The 20,791-nt window shown below is 40.3% G+C and overlaps 3 protein-coding genes across 4 annotated transcripts in view; 1 reads left to right on the forward strand and 2 right to left on the reverse strand.

The window, feature by feature from the left end:
* The window catches only part of LOC103378014 (gamma-aminobutyric acid receptor subunit rho-1-like), a 14,026-nt gene extending 10,173 nt beyond the window's left edge, over window positions 1–3,853 (reverse strand). The window contains exon 1 of the mRNA XM_008309049.3: window positions 3,104–3,853. Coding sequence (XP_008307271.1) covers window positions 3,104–3,198 — 95 coding nt within the window. The 5' untranslated portion in view covers window positions 3,199–3,853. The remainder of the gene's footprint in view (window positions 1–3,103) is intronic.
* A 1,138-nt stretch (window positions 3,854–4,991) lies between these two features.
* Window positions 4,992–17,454, forward strand: tonsl (tonsoku-like, DNA repair protein). Its single transcript, XM_008309038.3, has 28 exons — window positions 4,992–5,477; window positions 5,569–5,664; window positions 6,465–6,607; window positions 6,697–6,880; window positions 6,961–7,090; window positions 7,197–7,368; window positions 7,449–7,563; window positions 7,660–7,811; window positions 7,911–8,063; window positions 8,934–9,059; window positions 9,196–9,394; window positions 9,483–9,538; window positions 9,634–9,723; window positions 9,853–9,925; window positions 10,034–10,197; window positions 10,479–10,602; window positions 10,950–11,191; window positions 11,288–11,735; window positions 11,833–12,035; window positions 12,798–12,904; window positions 13,086–13,242; window positions 14,026–14,104; window positions 14,194–14,501; window positions 14,855–15,026; window positions 15,496–15,671; window positions 15,772–15,845; window positions 15,961–16,094; window positions 17,076–17,454. Exons 1-28 carry the CDS (start codon window positions 5,450–5,452, stop codon window positions 17,270–17,272), a joined length of 4,302 nt encoding a protein of 1,433 aa, XP_008307260.1. The 5' UTR covers window positions 4,992–5,449; the 3' UTR covers window positions 17,273–17,454.
* Window positions 17,455–18,516: 1,062 nt separating this feature from the next.
* nkl.4 (NK-lysin tandem duplicate 4) lies at window positions 18,517–20,061 on the reverse strand. 2 transcript variants are annotated; one of them, XM_025065110.1, is made up of 5 exons: window positions 19,908–20,061; window positions 19,737–19,819; window positions 19,141–19,218; window positions 18,893–19,047; window positions 18,517–18,778 (listed from the first exon to the last, which is right to left on the reverse strand). In XM_025065110.1, the coding sequence occupies exons 1-5, from the start codon at window positions 19,954–19,956 to the stop codon at window positions 18,760–18,762; spliced, it is 384 nt and encodes a 127-aa protein (XP_024920878.1). In that variant the 5' UTR covers window positions 19,957–20,061; the 3' UTR covers window positions 18,517–18,759. The 2 variants fall into 2 exon arrangements, with proteins under 2 accessions (XP_024920878.1, NP_001281135.1); NM_001294206.1 differs by having other exon boundaries at window positions 18,519–18,759; window positions 19,908–19,986.
* Window positions 20,062–20,791: the final 730 nt, after the last annotated feature.

Raw genomic sequence — 20,791 nt, forward strand, 5'->3', positions numbered from 1 at the left:
TCCCCCCCCCCCCCAACACACTCCCTCATCCGACCCTGAAAATGATTACGCTGTAGAAGATGAATAAATGAATAAATATATGGAAATCAGATTTTAGGCTTCAGACCAGCTCAGTTCTGAATCTTTGGTCTGTAGTCAAAGAATATTGTTATCAACAAAATAACACAGGAAAATAAAAAGATTAGTGGCGAAACTTTTTCTTTTTCTTACTATGCATGGAATAAATTACGGAGCCACCCTTTAAAGCTCACACAGGTCCTGTAGTTTGCGGTAGTGTGAAGTCCGCCGTCTCTCTTAAACCAAATCAAAGTCTTCCCCCTGAGGGGCAGTGAGTGGAAGTCATTTTAAGCGTAATATCGTGAAACCGGCGAGACCCACGTTGGGAACATACGGTCACTTCACCGATTTCACACAGTGGAGGCAGCGGCGGCAGCAGAAGGAGAAGGAGATGTGGAGGGGAGTCACCCTCCTGCCAGAAAAGGAATCAGATTTGCTCTTGATTTGTATTCACAGACTGTGAGCGTCAGCACAAAGAAGAGTGATGTGTGAGGACTTTTAACTACTTTGGAGGGGAAGTGGAGACCACGATTCCACAAACATATCGACGCCGGTGTTTAGAAACGACACCTTAGAGCCTCTCGCTCAAAACTGCTTTTCCTCAGCTGATTATGATCCTGTTTCTCCGGTGCCTAATGATGTTCTTAATCACCTCGGCCCTGAGATGATCACCGTGGATGACTGTAATTTCATGGAGGGCTGCTTGATTTAAATCTTTTACACACACACACACGTGTATAATCAGACTCTCACATGACAATTTTCCAGCTCGTGCACACGCACATGAAGGTATGCCATCATGTCCATCACATTCATTTTAACACATACAGATGAGGACATTAATGGGGAGGACAGAGCGCCGTCCATGCGCCGTCTCTGTTCTATAAATAACGACATGGAAAGTGATAAGTGTTTCTAAAAGCTGCGGGATTATAATTCGACAGGGTTTGTTGAACGTATTAGGTGGAAAAATCTTCCAAGGCGGATAATGTTGGCTCACCGAGAAATCTGATCATCTTCACCCACAGCGTTTTATATCGCTCTGGGGCTTCATGCTCCAATTCCAACAGTCACGCTGACATTTGGAAAAAAGATGTTTTTTTTGGAAAACAATGGAAATAGTGTGTGGTTGTTTATTTAGCTGACAAATTGGCCATTTCTCCCCCTAACTGACAGCTGTATACTTAGCCAGGTTTGGCATTTTGATTTTAGTGAATTGTCTTCCTTTTATTATTCCCTATCATTGAAACCACTCTCACTCTACTTGAATATTTTTTTGCAACACTTTTTTTTTTTTCCACTCTCACTCTACTTGAATATTTTTTGCAACACTTTTTTTTTAAATTTTTGTTTGATCATGTTTTACTAATTTGGTGAGTGACTGAGGTTTGTTATGTGGCGAATAAATTGCTGTTTTTCCCTATTTTTTAATGACCAGATTAAAAAAAAGTTTTCTTTTTCATTGTTAGATTTGTGTTGTTTTTTCCCCCTTTTCTTTTCTCTTTAAGCTATTTCTTTTCTTTCCTTTGTTAACATTTTGCTAATGTATCTATTTGGCTAACACCTAGCCTCATCCTACTTCTAGCTATTGCTAAAATAGTGATACAGCATCTTATCATTTGACTAATATTTAGCTGTTTCTTTGTTAAACTGGTGGCTATTTCTACCTATTTTATGTTTTAGCATATTTTTCTTTTCTCATTTTGGCTTATTGCTTTTTTTTTTTTTAGCTATTTCTCCGAAATTGTAACCATTTTGCCACATCGTATGTGCATGTCATCCTACATGTACGTAATGACCTGTGTATATTATCTCACACAAATTGCATATTTAATGTTCAACCATGTTTGTAGTTCAACTGTGAAATATGGTGTATTTTTTATATATCTTTGGTATTAATTCACCATCAGGTATTTTTACATACACCTCCCACCTGCAATCAACGGTATGTTGACTGTTATTGTTCATTTTTTTTGTTATGTTTAATTTTTGATTAATTTTGTGGAAGGAAATCTTTAGTTTAAGAACAAGCTCTAATAGTAAGATGTCGTCTTTCTTCATTTCCATGCACAGTATGTTCACATTCTAAGTGATAAAGTGGCTGCTCCGTTCCTGCTCCCTTTTTCATTTATGACTTGTGATTAATGATTTGGCACGAGTGTTTAGTGTTTCCTACCCTTTCATTTTGGCTTAAAATCAGCACATCAAATGCAGAGTGGTGGCTGAATCTCATTAGTGTCTTTTCCACTGACGTTTTTATGTAGAGTGTGGAATCGAACCTCCAACCACATGCACCCACTGATTAACCCCTAAAACAACTTGTACCCCGATGACAAATTGATTTATGTTTTTTGCATCAGTATCTGCTGTAATATCTCATTAATGCACAGCAAGTTCGACTTCTGTCAAAATGCAAAGGTTAATGTGTTGCCACTGTGCATCAGCATATCAGCAAAAACAGTTCCTAGAACTTTCTTGCGTGCTGTTCTATATAAAAGTAAATCAGATGTGAAGTTCAAACCAATCTGTTTTGTGAAGTAAATTGACTCTAATGACTCCGTGGACTATTTTCACTCTCAGTAGAACATTTTAAGGTTGCACTGACAGGGCAGCAATTATCCCGAATAATCGCCCGAAAATAACACTGATGACAACTGTTGCCTGAGGGCAAAACAGCCATTAACTGGCCCCCAGCAGTTGCGGGGCAAAAAAAAAAAAAAACCAAAAAAAAAAAACCACAGTATTTAGCAGGAGTACATAAATAGATGTAGGGATTTAGGTCTCCTGCTCTTTGCTCTCTCCAATCTGCTGTCTGAATGACACCGTTTTTAAAGAGCAGGGGCAGAAAGGGCAGAAGCGGCGACACAGGGAACAAAGCCTGTAAACATCTGTAATGAAACACTTGAGCATTTTAGACTGAGGTTTTAAACCTGCATCACAATTTAACTGTGCATTAAAATATTATTTCAAGCTGCCGGTCCATCCTACAGAGACATTTAAAAGTTACTGTTTGCTCCTGGAAAAATAGTGACCTTTCTGATATTACCTGGTTTGCTTGTAGGTCTCCAGCTTGTGACCTCGTGACTGGGCTGCCCCTGTGAGCCAGACACAGAAGAGAACAAGAAGAGCCTCCACCTGCATGGTTTACATTCCACATAGGACGCACCGCTTCCTGTCACTCAGAATCCTCTCCTCTCCAGGGCTCGCAGCACTTTACCCTCCTGACACATTTCTTTCTCTATCAGCGGGGATGACAAATGACAAAAAGAAAGAAAAAAAAAAAACACACTGACAGCAGCTACACTACGGACTGTTTAACAGCCAGGGAAGAAAACATTCTACGTTGTTTAATCTCCACAGTGGGAAAAGCAATTTTGACTAAACCCATAAATCCTTGAGCGTCAGATGGCACAGATTTGATCCTTTCAGCAGCGGCTGTGCGTCCGCCTCTGTGTGTGCTGCTGCTGTGTTCAGATACCCTGCACTCTGATGATGATGCTCGACTCTACTTTGCACCGCCCAGAAACACCAACTCTCACAGTGATGCAGCATGCTCATCACTAAGGTCAACGGTTGAGAGAGAGAGAGAGAGAGACAAACTCCCACAGGCTGAGAGGAAGCTCTGCAACAGATGAGATAGGTGTCTCTGCCCACTCTGGTGCTGCAGCCTCCCCATCTGACTCTATATTAAACAGTAGTTTCCTGCCGTGGTCTTTTCCCACTGCTCCATCTCAGGCCAATTATTTTGGACACTCCAATTTTACTGATAAAACAAAGCAATATTTTAAATCAACGTTTAGGTCAATATTAAACAGATAAAACAACGGTTTGGTTTTACATTTCGTCACGTGCATAGTAAGCACAGAATCATCTGCTTTCAACAGACGACACAAAGAAGACCAAGAAAATCAAGGCCAACTAATGACTGTGTTCTTTTTATTCAGCACCACACTACAGGCTGCACCACTTTTTGTCCGCCAGTGACTGAGCCAATCCAAACAATGTCTGAGCGCTGACGTCACCTGGGAAACCTGTCCTTTTGATTTTAGCAAGCTGAACAGTTGGATTAAAAGATCATGAATTTAGGTTAAATAAGTGGACGTCGGTCTGCACGTACCAAGTCCTTGTGGGTTTGTAATACAAATAATACACGATCACAATATCAATGATTTACATTTTCTCTGGTTGGGAAGTTTAACATATGTTATAAATTCAATATTTGTTGGGACCGATTAAAGTAATGTAGATCTATGACAAAACAGGTTTAGATTCTCACAGTATACTGTCACTACTGCACACCAAAATTCTATCTCTCTATCTATCTATCTATCTATCTATCTATCATCTATCTATCTATCTATATATAGGTGTGTGTGTATATATGTATGTATGTATGTATATATATATATATGTGTGTGTGTATATATGTGTATGTATATATATATATATATATATATACATACTTAAGTTGATTCTACTTATAATTTACTTACTAAAGGTAAGCATCATGTGTGAGCCTTCTTGGCACATTCAAGTGCCATTGCATTTAACTAAAATATATATTGTCAGGTTAAACTTTCCGGTTTAACAGTTCTGTATTTTTTCTGTGTATAAATTAAAAATTATATATAGGTAAAAGTAGAAAATATTATATAAAAATGTGTCGGTACATTGTCATTGTGATTGTGATTAAGTCTCAAAGAAGGAAAGAACATTATGGTTGATTTAAGTGAAAAAAAAAGTAATTTCTGTCATCAAAATAATCAGTTGAAAATCTAGAGAAGGTAGACACATGAAAAAAAACCTCAAAATAATAAAGTATTTATTTTCTATCACTGCTTTAGGAATTGTTTCTGACATATTATTCAAGTTGTTTAGCTGTTATGAGTAGTTTCCGTGATCAAAGTTTGACGTCAGGCGATGGAGGAACTGAATCGGTAGCAGCGACTTTTGTATCCTGAAACTTGTCTGTCAGGAGAACACGCGTCAGATTTGGTTTATATATACATTGCATACATTTAAATCCACAAACTTATACTTGGCGTTATATAAAAATATGTATTACGAAATATGGCCTAAGCTTTTAATTATGTGAACATATACGGGTTTAACGTTTTGTGACAAAGTTGAAGTTGAGCCTGAGAAAAATAGCCTGAGCGTGTCTTATTCCTCCATAGAAGGAGAGTAGTCATTGGCCCACGGTAATGGCGGGGCTTTCTGAAGGCTTGTAGCGCTAACAACAACTGGTCCGACTTGTAGAGAATTCCTGCACGATCGAATAATTAAAGAATATCAATGGACACGAGGTTGTTAACCGTCTAACTTTAACGCTGTTTTGCTATTTTGGTAAAAGCGTTAGTTTACTAGCACGCCGTGTTTACGGAGCTGGTTCATGATGAGCTCATCGCGGGAGATAAAGCGTAAGTATAAGTTTGATCAGAAGTGTTTGCAGTGTAAAATGTATGTAGTGTTTTTTTTCTCAACCGAATAAATAATTATCATTTCTTGCAGAGTTGCAGAAAGCAAAGAGCAAAGCCCAGAACAGCAGCAATTTAAAAGAGGAAGCGAACATCTGTAATCAGCTGGGAGAGCTGCTGTCCAGAAATGGTGAGGGCTCTCTGTGTAAACTGTTGGTCTAGGCCTAGTTATTTTGTTGATGTTGATGCTGTTTTGTTTACCGATGGACACATTTATTCACTCAAATTTAGAAGCCAGAAATATTGACATTAACAAAGCTAGATGATCATATAATCTTACTGTGTGAGTGATTATCTGACTAATCCCTGCACCAATATAAACCACAATATTTCTCTTCCTCCTCCATAACTTTGATGGTCTTATAATCTTCGTCTTATCGAATGCTGTAGTCACATATCCAGCGTTGTTATTGTCGGATATGTTAATGTTTTGTGTACGTATCATGGTCAGTGATTTTAACTATTTTCTAAGCAATAAACCTAGGATATAGGTTTAGGAGATAGATATATAAGCCAAGCAACATTTGTTGAAGTCATGTAGAAAAATGCTATGGAATCTTATTAAACCAAAAATAAAACTTAAAAGTACAGTATTCATAGTATTCAGTCATACAAAAGCTAAAAAAACAAGAACATATTTACATTCAAGAAGCTACAGCACAACCTTAGTCTAACAATATTCTTATCGTATTGTCATCAATAATCAAGTTACATTTACAGTAATTTCCATCCATTAAAGTTTCTCTATTATTATTTACATTTTAAAATCTATGTATCTTCCCCTCTTCTTTGTTCTTCTTCTGTCACGTAGAACTTTTATTTCTCAGTTTATACATGAATTGATTTCAAAACTCACTGCTACAGTTTATACATGAATTGATTTCAAAACTCTTAACTCACTGCTTCCACTTTGACCTCCGTGTGTGCCAGGTGACCACGAGGCTGCCATCAGAGAGCACCAGCAGGAGTTGTTGCTCTGTGAGGTGCTGAAGGATGTGATCGGCCGGGCGGTGGCCAATCGGAGAATAGGAGAGTGTTACGCTGAGATGGGAAACATCGAGGCTGCATTAAAAGTTTGTTGTTTTGATGCCTGTAATTTTTTTTTTCTTACGTGTTTTTACACAGAAGTGCTGAAGCGTCTCCTTGCACTTGTTTTTTTCAGCACCAGAAGTGCCACCTAGATTTGGCTCGTTCTGTTCGGAATTATCCAGAGGAACAAAGAGCCCTGGCTACTATTGGTCGTACCTACCTGTTCAGTTATGAGTCGGACCAGTCGAGGAGCAGCTTGGAGAAAGCGGAGGATGCCTTCAGAAAAAGCCTGTCTGTTGTGAATGATCGTCTCGAAGGTGTGTGTCCCAAAAGGAGGTCCACGGATTTTATTTGGTCCATCTTTGTCCCAAACTTTTAAAATTTATTTGACCTGCAGGGTCGGTGCCTGTACGAGAGCTCAGTGAGATGAAAGCTCGCCTGTTCCTCAACCTGGGTCTGGTCCATGATCACCTGGGGGACTCCAAACTCTGCAGCGAGTTCATACGTCGCAGTGTCTTCATTGCTGAGTACATACATCTTAAACAGAGCTTCATACCTGAGAATGTCAGTTTTGAAAAGCTAACAGCGCAGTGTTGTTAATGGAGTCTTCTGTCATTTAATTTGACTGTGAAGGAAGAGCCAGCTGCTGGAGGATCTCTACCGTGCCAACTTCAACCTGGGAAACATCTACTTTCGCCACGGTCAGCATTCCAATTCAGTGCGCTGCCTGGAACAAGCCAAAGAATGTGCTCGCAAGATGAAAGACAAGTTCAGTGAGAGCGAGTGCTTTCACTGCATCGGCAAGGTATGAACTCAACCAGGTTTTTTCATTTATTTCCTTCCTCTGTGTCATTACAGTTTCCAGTAAATGACTTGAATCCACAGGTGCAGCTGTCTTTAGGTGATTTTGTCGCGGCTCGACGATCTCTTAAGAAAGCTCTGCAGCTGGGATCACAGCAGCTGCTGGACAGAGAGACAGTAAAGAAAAATTTTAAATATGGTATGGATTTTTTGTCAAGGTTTTGATTTACCAAATTATTTAAATTTTTTTTTACTGATACTTGAGTTGATCATATTGGGCTTTTTTCTGTCGTAGCTGATAAAGGCTGCAAATTAGAAGAACAGCTGGGAGAAGATCAGGGTAAAAACCCCACCTCCCATCAGGCCGTGGGGCTTGCAGAGCAGCTCGGGGATCTGTACTGTAAAGTCGGCTGCTACAGCAAATCCCTGGATGCCTATCGAACACAGGTGCGTTACACAAGTAAATCTTACATTCCAGAACACAGTGTAGCTTTAGAAACCTTTGGTTTGTTGTTGGTCGTGAACGACTCTGTTCTTATGATGCAGCTCAAAGGCGCTGAGGCTCTGGGGAAAGGTGCTCGGGAGTTGGCAGTGATCCACGTGTCCCTGGCTGCCACCTACACTGACCTGAGACAATACAGCCAGGCTATGGAGCACTACAGACAGGAGCTGGAGTTACGAAAAGGCAACTTTGCTGAGGTAAAAAAGAAGAAAGTTTCATCTTTGAGAGGGTAGTGGCGCTGAGGAGACACGACTAGATTTAATGTTTTGCCAGGTTGTAACTAAGGGTTTCCAGTCTGGAGAAGTCTGCTGCAGTTGTGGATATTTGTTGTGACTTGGGGAACAGACTTGAGACCCTACTTGACCTCAGTGAGGGTGCAATACAGGAAGCTGTATCAAAAAACAGCAGGCATATTTGAACAATGATGCAAACAGCCAGGGAGAAAAACGCTGACACAGAGTACGAGTGCCTACAGTAGGTACAGTATTAGTTGCAGTGAGATTTTGATGTCGTCAGCTGGATATAGGTAGAAAACACATCATCCCTCGGGTACAAAAATCTGTGTGTACAGCGTGTCTCCCACTTCAAGGTTGGAATCAGGTTATTGGCCTTATGACATCTTTTTTATTTTAATTTTTTCCTTAAACATTTTGTGTAATCTTGATCTTATGTGTCTATGTCCAATTGATCTGGTCCTTGAGCCTGCCTTGAAAGCAAAGAGCACAAAGTGCTGGGCCAGAGGGACCAGCTAATGACATTGGATAATAGCATCTGCTAAATGCAAATGCATAAAGGTTAAGCAGGTATAAATAGTTAAGACTGAATCAGACTCGGTTAATACGACACAATTAAATTCAAAGTTTTTTTATGTTGTTGTCTGTGTAGATCCTCTGTCATTTAAATCCAAAAATAGGGCAGTCGTTCTGACTGACTACTGTGCATCAATAAACAATGAAACAGAATAAAGTGGGAAAAAGACCTGAGGGAGAGTCAAAGAGATGTGAAAGGTGGCAGAGGAAACTGATTTAAACATTTATATTAAAAAAGATTAAATCTCTCCCCATCAGGAATGTGAGACCTGGATAAACATCGCAGCAGCTCAGGAGGACGGTCGCTGTGGCTCACAGGAAATAAACAGCAGCTACATCAAAGCCTTACACTGTGCTGAGAAGTGTGGCCAGGCCAGACTGAAGGTGAGATAATCTCTTTATTAAAATCTACCAGTTTTTACTTCAACTACACTTTGGAGCTGATAAGACATATTAGGTCTTTAGTCTTTGGTGGACCTTCTGACACGTGGACACCATCTTCTCTTTGCCTCTCATCCAGAAACGCGTACTGAGGCTCTGGCTGGCGTTCCAGAGACGCGCTGGTGAAGCAGATGCCGACGACACCGAGATGAGGCTGAAGGAGCTCTGCACAATCGAGAGCTGGAGTGTGGATGGGAGTGACGTCGAGGAGGATGAAGAGGAGGAGATGGAAAACAGCGAACCGATGGATGACAGCGACGTCGTCCTCTCAGATTCAGGTCGACTAGAAGCTGCAGATGTTTTGGTTTTAAGTGGATCCGTGTCAGCTTCAAAGATCTGGTTCTGATCTGTTCACATGTTCTCTAGATGACGATTTAGAGGGTTATGACAAGATGGTAACCGGGCGAAGAAAGGTGGGAAGGGTGAGTCTTCACAAACTCCACCTCATCTTTGAGTTAGCTTTAGATCACGGATGTTTTTCTCCCTAACTTTTCTCCCATTGATCTCCCATTGTTAGTGGAACAGGAGGAACGAGAAGGGTGAGACGTCTCTGCACCGAGCGTGTATAGATGGGAACTTGAAGCAGGTCCAGTATCTGGTGGAACAGGTATGGAGAAAAAATTAAAAAAAAATCCCAAAAGGAAGCATAGTCACAGCAGGACAGAAATGTTTACACTGTTGATATAGGACTGTTACATTAAATACCTAATGGTGTTGTATACATTTGGTACCTCAGGGTCACCCAGTAAACCCCCGGGACTACTGTGGCTGGACTCCCCTGCATGAGGCCTGCAATCATGGACACTATGGTAATGGATTTGGACCTGAGTTTATTGAAAAGAGCCTGAAAATTAATTTTCTGTTTTTAAAAAATATAGAAAAAGTGTACAGTATTTTACTTTACGTTTCCGCCACAGATGTCGTGGCTGTGCTGCTGGAGCGTGGAGCAAACGTCAACGACCCCGGCGGCCCCCTGTGTGAAGGAGTAACTCCTCTTCACGACGCCCTGGCATGTGGGAATTTCCAGGTAGCAAGGCTCCTGGTGGAACGAGGGGCATCTGTCACGCTTCGCAACTCCAAGGTGTGTTTTTATGACAGTATATTACAGGGTTCGTAAAGTCATGGAAAACCTGAAAAAGTCTGGGAAATTGAAAAGGCTTTTTCTAAGTCCTTGACAAGTTAATAAACGTTTTTGAAATATTGCATGGATAATATTTAGAATACATAAAACTGACTAATAAAATGCTGTAACGTGTTTTTTTTTCTTTGTACACCAATAATTTTCAGTCATCCAAATCAAACGTGTTCAATTTTTTGACTTTAAACGAAGGATCACACACATCTGTTCTTCCGTGCTGTTAGGGTGAGACGGCCATGGACACACTGCGTCAGTGGCAGAGGATGTACAGCAGAGAGCTGGACGACCAGACCAACCAGGAGTGCGCAGCTACAGAAAAGATAATTAGGAAAGCGCTGGCAGGGGGAGGTGAGGCCTGTAACGTGTTTTTTTTTCTTTGTACACCAATAATTTTCAGTCATCCAAATCAAACGTGTTCAATTTTTTGACTTTAAACGAAGGATCACACACATCTGTTCTTCCGTGCTGTTAGGGTGAGACGGCCATGGACACACTGCGTCAGTGGCAGAGGATGTACAGCAGAGAGCTGGACGACCAGACCAACCAGGAGTGCGCAGCTACAGAAAAGATAATTAGGAAAGCGCGGGCAGGGGGAGGTGAGGCTTGTTGCTGTTGCTGCCTGTTTTTTTTATTTTTTTATTTGTTAATCTTTTTATTATCTTGTTTTCTTTTCTTCTTATCTCTGTCTGACACAGTGCCTTCTGCTCCGGCTCCAGCCAAGCCTTTTGATGCCCTGCAGGACAGCCAGCTGTTTGATGCAGAAAATTCAGAGCCGCTGACGTCCTCAGGAGGGAGCTGTTCTGCTAACCACGATTGGCATGAACGCAGTAGGAGCAGGGAAGTGAAGGCAGGGCCTGTCAGTCCTAAGCGGAGGCAGAGCAATGGTTCCACGCAGCGCATCCGGACACGGGGAACGGAGGCTGCGGTTCTATATGGGGTACTGTCTGATTAATGCTCTCTCACGGTATAATTATGTCACAAACTCCAAATCTACAGTGATTACAAGTTATTTAATTTTATATCAATTCCACAGAGCAACAACAGCTGCTCTGAGGACAGTGAACCCGACTCCCCCATCAGTCCCCTCCGCCCCGTTCGCCCTCGGAACAGTTTTCCAGCAGCCCAGAGTCAAAGGGAAGTTGCACCAAGCAGAGAAAGCAGCTCCATCCCACCGTCAGTCGGTGCTCGGGAAAAAACAGCCACATCTGTCTTTGCGCGAGCAGAGTACCACAGCGCCATCAGAGGCCTGGGCAGCTCCAAAACTCTCCTCCAGGGGTCGCCACAGCCGCTGCTGTCCAGCACACCTGCTGTATCCTCCAACAACAAGTCAGCCCTGGTTTCTGAGAAGGAGTATTTGGCAGATGACTGGCTGGAGGACGACTTAGGGGGCAATCAACCCAAAAAGAAGAGGAGGCTTCAGGTTGATCAGACAGGAGGGAGCAGTCAAGATAGAGACATGAACTTTGGCACAACTTCCAGAGGTATTTTTAGTCATACAACATACTACATTTTTAGTCTACGTTTATTCAGATTTACGTTTCTGGTTTCTCGTCCTAATGGTTTTATGGCTGCCTGTAGGTTCTGCTGTTCCCGCCTCCTCCAGCAGGGGTCTCACCTCGAACAAGAATGGATCTCTGAAGCCACACCAGGTCAAAATGACACAGATGCCTGGAATGGTGAGACTGGGCAGACGGGAGGTCAGCAGGTCACACAGCCCAAACTGGACAGACGATGAGGACGTGAGATCTGTGACACCTCCACCTCCTCACGCACACGCACAGGTCAGAGGCCTGTGATGCCTGTCTTGACTCTAATTACATAATGGAGGAAAATGGAGTCACTCTTAGCACAAAAGTTTTTCACATTTTTTATTCAGCACACCAAAGTGATTTTATTTTTTTTTCTTTAGCTTGACTCCAGGCAATAGCTGGAACATCATCAGTCAGGAGTCTGGCTCTGTTTATTTTTGGATAGCGGTTAATGCAGCTCCAAATGAAAGGGTTTAAAAACACTGCTGCGGCCTCTGTACAGTTCTAAAGCTGCACTATAAAATTTAATATCCCAGATATATTTCCTTAATTTCCTTCAGGGAAACTTCTGAGGGATTAATAGTTTGTTCTGTCTGTCTATCACTCTGTGCACATGGGGAGAGTACATGCAAGGATGGGTTGGTCAATGTTGGAAAAACACAAAATAACCATGGGAAGTTATTGCATTATTATTGCATGAATGTATATAAATGCACATTAAATAATTGAAACAGACAAACCAGGGCTGGATTTAGGATGTTGATCTGCAACTCTGTGAAAGTAATAACATTAAAGGGTGATTAAGTGATGCTCAACATTAACTAATCATTGGGTCAATGCATCAAGGCCCTGTCTTTTTATGTAGAGTAAATATTTTATTTATATCACCATAATTAGATGATGTTCAATCCTGAGACTCTGGGGATTTAAATATTAGTTGTAAGTAAATGCACACCAGAAGGTCGTCTCGCTTTATTGTATTTATGTGAAAATCTATTTTATTTTTTATTTCAGCTTCCTTCTCAAACCTTGGCAGCATCCATGCCTACATCCCTTCCTCCACCAATCAGAATGCGGGTCAGAGTCCAAGAAGACGTCTTCCTCATACCTGTTCCACAAAGGTTTGTTTGTGGAACAAAATGTAATTAATCATTATGTTCCTCAGAATGGTCTACCAGGACGTCTTGCGCCTTGTACATCCATGCAGCAGCCATGTATCATCTCTTGGAGTCTGTTACATGTGAATGTGCGATGCTGTTTTTTTTTGGATTTATTTACACAGATGTTTTCTGCCTGTTTCAGTGCGGCAGACTCCTGCACCGTGTCGTGGTTGTGCGAGCAGGCTGCTCAGCGTTACTACCAGAAGTGTGGACTCCTGCCACGTCTGTCGCTGCAGAAGGAAGGAGCTCTTCTGGCCCCACAGGACCTGCTGCTGGCTGTGCTGCACACCAATGAGGAGGTGAAGCAGAAGTTTAGAAACCTAATGAAAAAGAGCTCTCCTGATGTACAGATCTTAAAACTATACCTGCATTAAACAACACAGGGTTTGTGCATTTCTGTTAGAATTCCTCATCTTGATGATAGATAATTTTGTGCATATTTTATAGACCAGGGGTCCCCAAAACAGCATTAGCTTCTGGTCGGGGACTGCCTTTACAAACCTGCATACAATGCTACAAAATAGCATTCTCTGTAAGAAACATCAACTTTTTGAATGTATTTATTTACTTTTATTCACCGTTCAATAGTTATTACAATTGTTTGGCGCAAGAAGATTATTAACAAACATGTGCTAGCTAGCTACACGCTAGCTTGAGGTGCAGAGCAGCTTGATACCAGGTGCGAACCACCAGGTCTACACAGATGGGGAAAGCGTTGTAATGTTGCAGCTGCCATACAAGGTGCATTTAAGTACCATCGAAAACTTGAGAATCCAGCACTTTGTGTGTTATACAGTTCAGTTCAAATTGTTATAGAAAATATATATAAAATTCATTTAAAATCTAGTGCCCCCTTGTGGCTCCCCCACTTTGAAACCCACTGTTATAGACTATATATTTGTTAGAAAAGGTAACAGCTCACAACGGTTATGAAGACTTTATTTCCATTTGTCCAGAGTCAGATTGATTATTATTCGAGTGTCCAAAAATTTTTTACGATGTCTTTATATTGAGAGATTTGGAAGTAGAGAACGAGTTGTGTGTGGACCATGGTTTTATATTGGATTTACTGTACATTGCAGGTTTTGGCTGAGGTTTGCTCCTGGGATCTTCCTCCTCTTCCTGAACGATACAGAAAGGCCTGTCAGAGCCTGGCAGTGGGTGAGAAACACATTCGACATCACCCACAGGCAGACAACCATACTTTGATGGTCATCAATAAATCATAACCAACGGTTGTCCCCCTGCAGATGAGAACAAACATGTCTCCAGGTTGTGTGAGGTGCAGGACGGCAGCTCCTCCTTGTCCGTCTCTGGTCTCAGTTTGCCGTCCTCTGCCCTCAACCCGCTGCTCCGTGCCCTGAAACTTCAGGCCAGCCTCACAGAGCTGCGACTTTCTGGGAACCGTCTCCCTGACAGTCTCCTCCCAGAGCTGGTCGCCGCTGCCATCACCATGCCTCGGCTTCGGGTGCTGGACATCTCTGCCAATCACATAACAGCGGATGGACTGGGGAAGGCGGTGAATTCTTTGAAGGGACAAAGCCAAGCTGCCTTTCCGGTACGTTCCACACTAGAAGTTTTAAGTCTGTATGTGTTATGTTCTGTGATGTTGAGTCATCATTTCACAGAATGAGTTTAATGTACGTCAATTACAATACGTGTTGAACACGTCACCATTTTTCACAGTGAATACATTTCAGAAAGTGCTCAGTTCTCATGAACTTTACAACAGATGTTGGTCAGGACCCACTTTAGCTGTTGTAGCTGTGACAGTTTTCATGGTGTGAAAACCAAAAGGTCCCCCACCCAACCCTGCTGGGAAATATTAGCAGACCACAAGCTAGTTTCACTTTTGTACGTCAATCTATGGAAATGATGAATAGATTTTGTGGTTTGTTTTTTGTCTACTAGTGCCTGGAAGAGCTGGACCTCAGTATGAACAACCTGGGTGACGGTGTGTCCGAATCTCTGTCCTCTCTGCTGTCCTGCTGTCCTCTGTTAGCAAAGCTGTCCCTGCAGGCCTGTGGCCTCACTGCTCGTTTCCTGCAGCAGCATCGACTGCTGCTGGCTAGCGCTCTCACAGGCAAGAACCACTGTAGAGTCACAACAGGGGCCACGTCAATGTCAGGGGGGAAAACAGTTTGTTGAGGGGCTTTACAGAATAGATTGCAGCTTGTATACATGTTTATATTCCAGGGTCAATCACCACTGTTCAGTCTTTGTTTGTAGAATATGAGGTCGACATTGGTTGAGTATTGCTGCATTCAATGTGTGTATTTGTCAGTCTGATCATGTGACGTCATCGATTATCACAGCTTCAGTGATGTTCTTTATTGCCATTGTCACAGTGGTCAGGATGAAACAAAGTCATACTCCTATTGGATAATTTAGCTGTCAAATTATGAAGGCATTTTCCACCTTTCGGTCCACAAACAGTTAATTTGCAATATACAAAACAGTGGCTATAAATTGAGGATTAACTGATCCTAAAATGGAGAGAAAACATGTTCTCCAAGGAGTAATTTTTTTCTTTTTGTGCTGTGGTGATGAAGGAACAGGCCACCTGAAATCGGTGTGTCTTGCCCATAATGCACTGGGCTCCACTGGCTTTGAATTGGTGCTGAAGACGTTACCCATCTCCCTCCTCACTCACCTGGACCTGTCGGCTGTTTGCAGAGGTCCTACGGATTACCCAGCACTGGAACACCTCACCAAAGTCCTAACGCAGGTATTTGTTTGTGTACATTCGCTGCCAAAGAAACACTTGTTTTTGAATATTCAAGTTCATTAACAACTTCAAAGTGATTGCTTTTTGTCTTCATTTGCAGGAGGAGTGTTCACTGGTCCACTTGAATCTGGCAGCTAATGGGTTAACAGACAGCAGCGTTGCCACCTTGGCCAGGTGTTTATAGCTTTTCTGGCTTCATTGTGATGTTTGTTTATTGATTTTTTTTTTCTCTTCTGCAGCTCTCCTTGTCTGTGTGTAAGTTATTTTATTGATATCTCCCTCCTTTCAGATGCCTGCCTTCATGTCCGACCCTACTGAGTTTAAACCTGTCAGGAAACCCTGCCATCTCCTCAGCTGGACTCAGCAGCATCCTGCAAGCTCTCAGAGAAGCTGCTCATCCTCTGACATATCTCAACCTGCAAGGTAAGGGCTGCGTGTCCGAATGTGTGTATTAGGACTTTTTGGAGTATTTTGATTTGTTCCTAGTGAAACTTTTGAGATTTCTCAAAGAATTTCAATAAACGATCTAATTTGATAGGATGGTCTAATACCATTTTTGCTAACTGGTAAAAACATTTTTACGTATTCTCGCTGATAGTACCGATACAGATACGTCTTTAGGTTGGTTTTCAATAAATGTTCATTGAACCAGAAGGCGGTGTTCTATACTGTAGGAGGTACACCTCTGGGAAATGGTGAGGATGTCATAATGATGACACCAAATAGAGTAATGTTTACAGATATTAACATTAAGTTTATTTTAATCCAAAAGCAATCATATTTCTGGTTAAAATTGTCATTTCAGAGACACTATCATCACATTAGGCAACGCATGAATACAATGAAGGATACAATAAATACAATTTAATATTAACATAGATACATGTCACTAATTTAGAAGAATGGATGGTTGACAAATAACACAATTGGTCTAGTAAGATTTCTACTTAAATTTGATCCAAACATTAAAAATGCGGTGTGATATATAAATATGGTCCGGCACAAGCGTGACCCTAGTGATTAAAGCATGCCCCCCCCCCCCCCCCCCAAAAAAAAAGTATTGTAAAAATGTTTGATGGCTCTTCAATTAATATAAAATTACACTTTCACTATAATGTGCATTTTGAATGGGCAATAATTTAAATATCTTAACTCTGTTGATTTTTTTTTTCAATGTCATGAAGTGAGTTCTGCTTTTTTTTTCTTTTTGTTAAAATGTTCTGTATCTTCTCCAGCAGTCATTTTTTTGTCTCATGGTGTGAAATTATATATATATATATTTCACAAAATGTACTTAATTATTAAAAATCACTGCCGCCTGGTGGCTAATTTACATATAGGCTAACTGTTTTTAGTTGGCTTGTGCTAAATCTGTTAATAAAACTGTAAAAACTTCCTCTACAGGATGTCAGGTGTCGGGGCCCTGGGGCAGTGCAGATCTGGATGGATTGACTGAGTTGGTCCAAGATCTCCGTCTCTGCTCTCAGGGACTTAACAAACTGGACAGGCAGGCCTTAAAGCAGACCTGGGACATCAGTCAGGCACATGGACACTTCACTGACAGACAGTCCAAGTGTTTTCTCACTGCTGCTTTAACATAAAGCAAAGAGAGATATAAATCAGCTTCATGACATTTGGTGAAAATGTAAATAGATTAAATAGGAATATCTAGTGTTATGTAGCCCTTATTTATGTAAAACTATCAAAAACAGAATATAGGTAAAAAGTTTGTTTGTCTTCTTTGTACTTTGAAAAAAAGATTAAAGTGATTCATGCTATCATGCTCGCTGCTTATTGGTCTTTTTGCAGTTATGGAAGTGAAAAACTACAAACATGACCAAACAAACAAAAAACAAATATCCTGTGGTTTTGTTGTTGAACCAACTGGCATATTTTTCATATAAAAATTAAAAATATACATTTTAGCATATAATTACTAAAATATAAATGCACTGCGTTTTACCAAACACATTTCATAAAAGTAAATAGCTGTCTTTACGTGGCGATAATGAACAATAGAATATTTTTTAAATTAAATCACGCCGTATTCCATTTCTCAGGGTTCGGTATAAAAAAGAAAGAAAGAAAAGAAATATGTTCAATTAAACCTCCGTAACGCTAAACGCCACATATCCAGGGCCGAGTTAACGTTCGAACTACCGGAGGTTACGTCACTGTAAGAACGACCTGAAAAGCCATTTTGACGAATAGTGTTTAAATGCAAATTATATAAATAAACACGCATTTGACGTCGGTATAGTTGACAATTAACGTTAGGAAAAGGAATGGAATTTCTAAAAAGTAAGAAAATGAATTAATTGTACACAGCAAAAACAAATAACCGAATGATAGACAGAAATATTTTACTCGGGAAAATTACCTATTACCGTAAATCTCATTTCAAAGCACCACCGTAAGTACAAATTTATTTTACTTTGAGTATCGTATTTTGTCTCATAGTAGACATTTTTCTCATTACTTTGCATTAATAAGTATTCGTATTGAAAGGGATTCTGGTCATTTATTTTCTTTTTTTTAATTATACGCGTTTCAGCATGATTAAAAAGTTCAAATAATTTTATACAATATATTACTAGTGACTGGGACCGCCTTATGTTCTAAGAACCACAGCAAATGCCTACGCATGAGTTTTTTTTAATGTTATTTCACCCATAAAACCACACGATGGCAGTGTTGTTAAAACCATATAAAAACTGGCCCTTGTCTAATCCATAACAAGACATGATACTGTCGTTCATGGTTCAGTACTACAATGCACGGTAGTTCACAGTGATTTTACGAATTCCACGAACAGATAATGAATGTAACAACGAGGGAACACAAATATTGTTATGCAGGAAATTTTTATTCATATTAATTCATTTCTATAACTCGTGCACACTTGAGGGTTTTCTCATAAGTTACATGTTTCAATGTTTTTCCTAATAAGCTTGATGCTTTACTGTGTCCCACCACTGCTCGGGACTAACACCCAGACCAGGGTTTGAGAACCCCTGCCTCATGGTGTCTCCTGCTTTTGCCTCTTCAGTTGTTTGGATAGAAGAGGAGATGAGAGGGTTCCTTTGGGCTAAAAACAAGCCGGTGAACTTCATGTAAAAATGCAAACTCTGTTGTTATACAGCAGTAAATATATTTAAACAGTATTATCCGAGTAAATTTAACTGCCATTACTTTACCGTAATAACACTCGTGTGACTTACTTGCAGGCTTTAACGTTGACACAGATGGTCTTCACGTCATCGGTGGTGGAGAGCTCCTCGACCAGTTCATCCAGGTGGGTTATTACAAATTTGTGACAACGACTTTTGAGAAAGCCTATTTTATTGCAGATTTTAATCAACCTCGCTTTCACTTTCTGTAATACAAAAAAAAAAAGGCTAATCAAATTACAGGTCATCACTTCAAAAGGAATGAGCGGTCCTGGTAGAAAAATTATTGATTGTTTTACCTCATATGTCTCTTTTTGTGTCATCGCTTTCTTCACCTTGTTCAATGCCCATTTGCAACCCCAGCACAGACCTGGAGGCTGTGCCGGTGAGAAGAGGAAACAGGGATGCTTTATATTTTTATTGGTTTCAATTTGTTTTTTCAATTGAGTCAGTTTATTATTATTGTCTTATTGAATTCAAACATAAAGTTAAAATTCTTTTAAAATATTGCATAGGACTTGCATCTCAAAATTCAAACTCTAATCTGGGTATTCAGATTCTTTAATCAACCATAGAAGTCTTTTTAAAAAAGTAAATTTTCCAATCTTAATCCAAAACTGGATTAGGAAGCTATATCTTAAAGCCTGGAAAAACTAGCATCATGGGATCAAATCAATATTTAAAGATATAAATAAATGACTAACTGACTTAAAAATTACTTTGAACTTACTTGAAGATACAACACATCCCAACACATTAAAACAAACTTTTTACAAGAGTTTTGTCTAGTTATAATTCAAAGTCATGGCAAACACACAGATGAAACTGCTGAACATGTGTCACCTGATGTTGTAGAATTAAGTTCAGCTTTAAACCTTTAAATCTGCTGTGTTACCTTGGCCTCCACAGGGAGCTCCACTTCCGCTGGTTCCTCATCATCAATATTCATCTCCTGGCTTTTCCCATGGACTGACCAGACTGAAAGAAACAGAAAACACTGTTAAAACACTGAACCCACACAGCAATATGGAAACGACTGCAGGCGTCAAAAGACAGAACAACAAACCTGAACAAGCAGCCAGGATACAGAAGAGCAGGATTGGAGATTTGTTCATGGCTGACACTGATCAGTGATCTGAGGCTCCTCAGAGTGTGAGTGAATGTATGCTGAGACACGGTTTTATACACATCAGAGGTGAGGGGCTGTACTGCAACACCACTGCAGACCACCACTCACCACAGATGGAAAATTTAACCTTAACACATTTTTTTAAACTTGTGGTTGTTTTGTTCACACCACGTACGCGCCCCATGTTCTCACAAAGTGCAAATATAGCTTTTTAACCTCTTCATTTTCTTTTGAATTCAAAAACCTCATCATCACTGCAGATCACAGTCTAGCACCAACAAGAACTGAACGTTTAAGATCAGTATATCAATTTAATTTAATTTGATGATGTTTTTCCAAACTGATGCACTGCTGTTTGTATTATACAACATTTGGGTTTCATATTTAACTGGTTCCAGTGCTTTGTAAAATCCTTTGATATATATATATATTTTTTTTCAAATTTTCATGAAAATCTTTGCGGAAAAAAAATCAAAATTTTATGTTTCTCATCAAATTAGAGCAGTGTAACATTTAACAACATATGACCTGATGTAAAACTTAATTTTACAATTTCATTGTAAACAGGTCTCTGTAAAACCAACAACTCCTGTGGACTTTCCAACAGGTGGCAGGCCAACAGCCTTCCTCAGCATCATAATTAGCACGTTTCTGAAACACAGTGATAGCAGAAAAACAACCAAATGTTAAATCCTAGGTTATAACAAGATTCAGTGAGCATGAATATGTATTCTGTATCTCTGTAGAACTCTATATAGCTATGTGTAAACTGTAAAATACGATACCAATAAGTTAAAAAACAGTTTCTCAAAAATGACTAA

This window comes from Cynoglossus semilaevis, chromosome 1, assembly GCF_000523025.1.
Source record: "Cynoglossus semilaevis isolate Cse_v1.0 chromosome 1, Cse_v1.0, whole genome shotgun sequence".
NCBI classification, from domain to species: domain Eukaryota; kingdom Metazoa; phylum Chordata; class Actinopteri; order Pleuronectiformes; family Cynoglossidae; genus Cynoglossus; species Cynoglossus semilaevis.

Excerpts from the sequence above, each read along its gene's own strand:
- tonsl (XM_008309038.3), top strand. The coding sequence starts at position 5,450 with ATGATGAGCTCATCGCGGGAGATAAAGC. Across the intron at positions 6,608-6,696 it reads ACATCGAGGCTGCATTAAAA|CACCAGAAGTGCCACCTAGA; the intron begins GTTTGTTGTTTT and ends TGTTTTTTTCAG. Across the intron at positions 7,091-7,196 it reads CGCAGTGTCTTCATTGCTGA|GAAGAGCCAGCTGCTGGAGG; the intron begins GTACATACATCT and ends TTGACTGTGAAG.
- nkl.4 (NM_001294206.1), bottom strand. The coding sequence starts at position 19,956 with ATGAACAAATCTCCAATCCTGCTCTTCTGTATCCTGGCTGCTTGTTCA. Across the intron at positions 19,820-19,907 it reads TATCCTGGCTGCTTGTTCAG|TCTGGTCAGTCCATGGGAAA; the intron begins GTTTGTTGTTCT and ends TGTTTCTTTCAG. Across the intron at positions 19,219-19,736 it reads AGCTCCCTGTGGAGGCCAAG|CCTCCAGGTCTGTGCTGGGG; the intron begins GTAACACAGCAG and ends TCACCGGCACAG.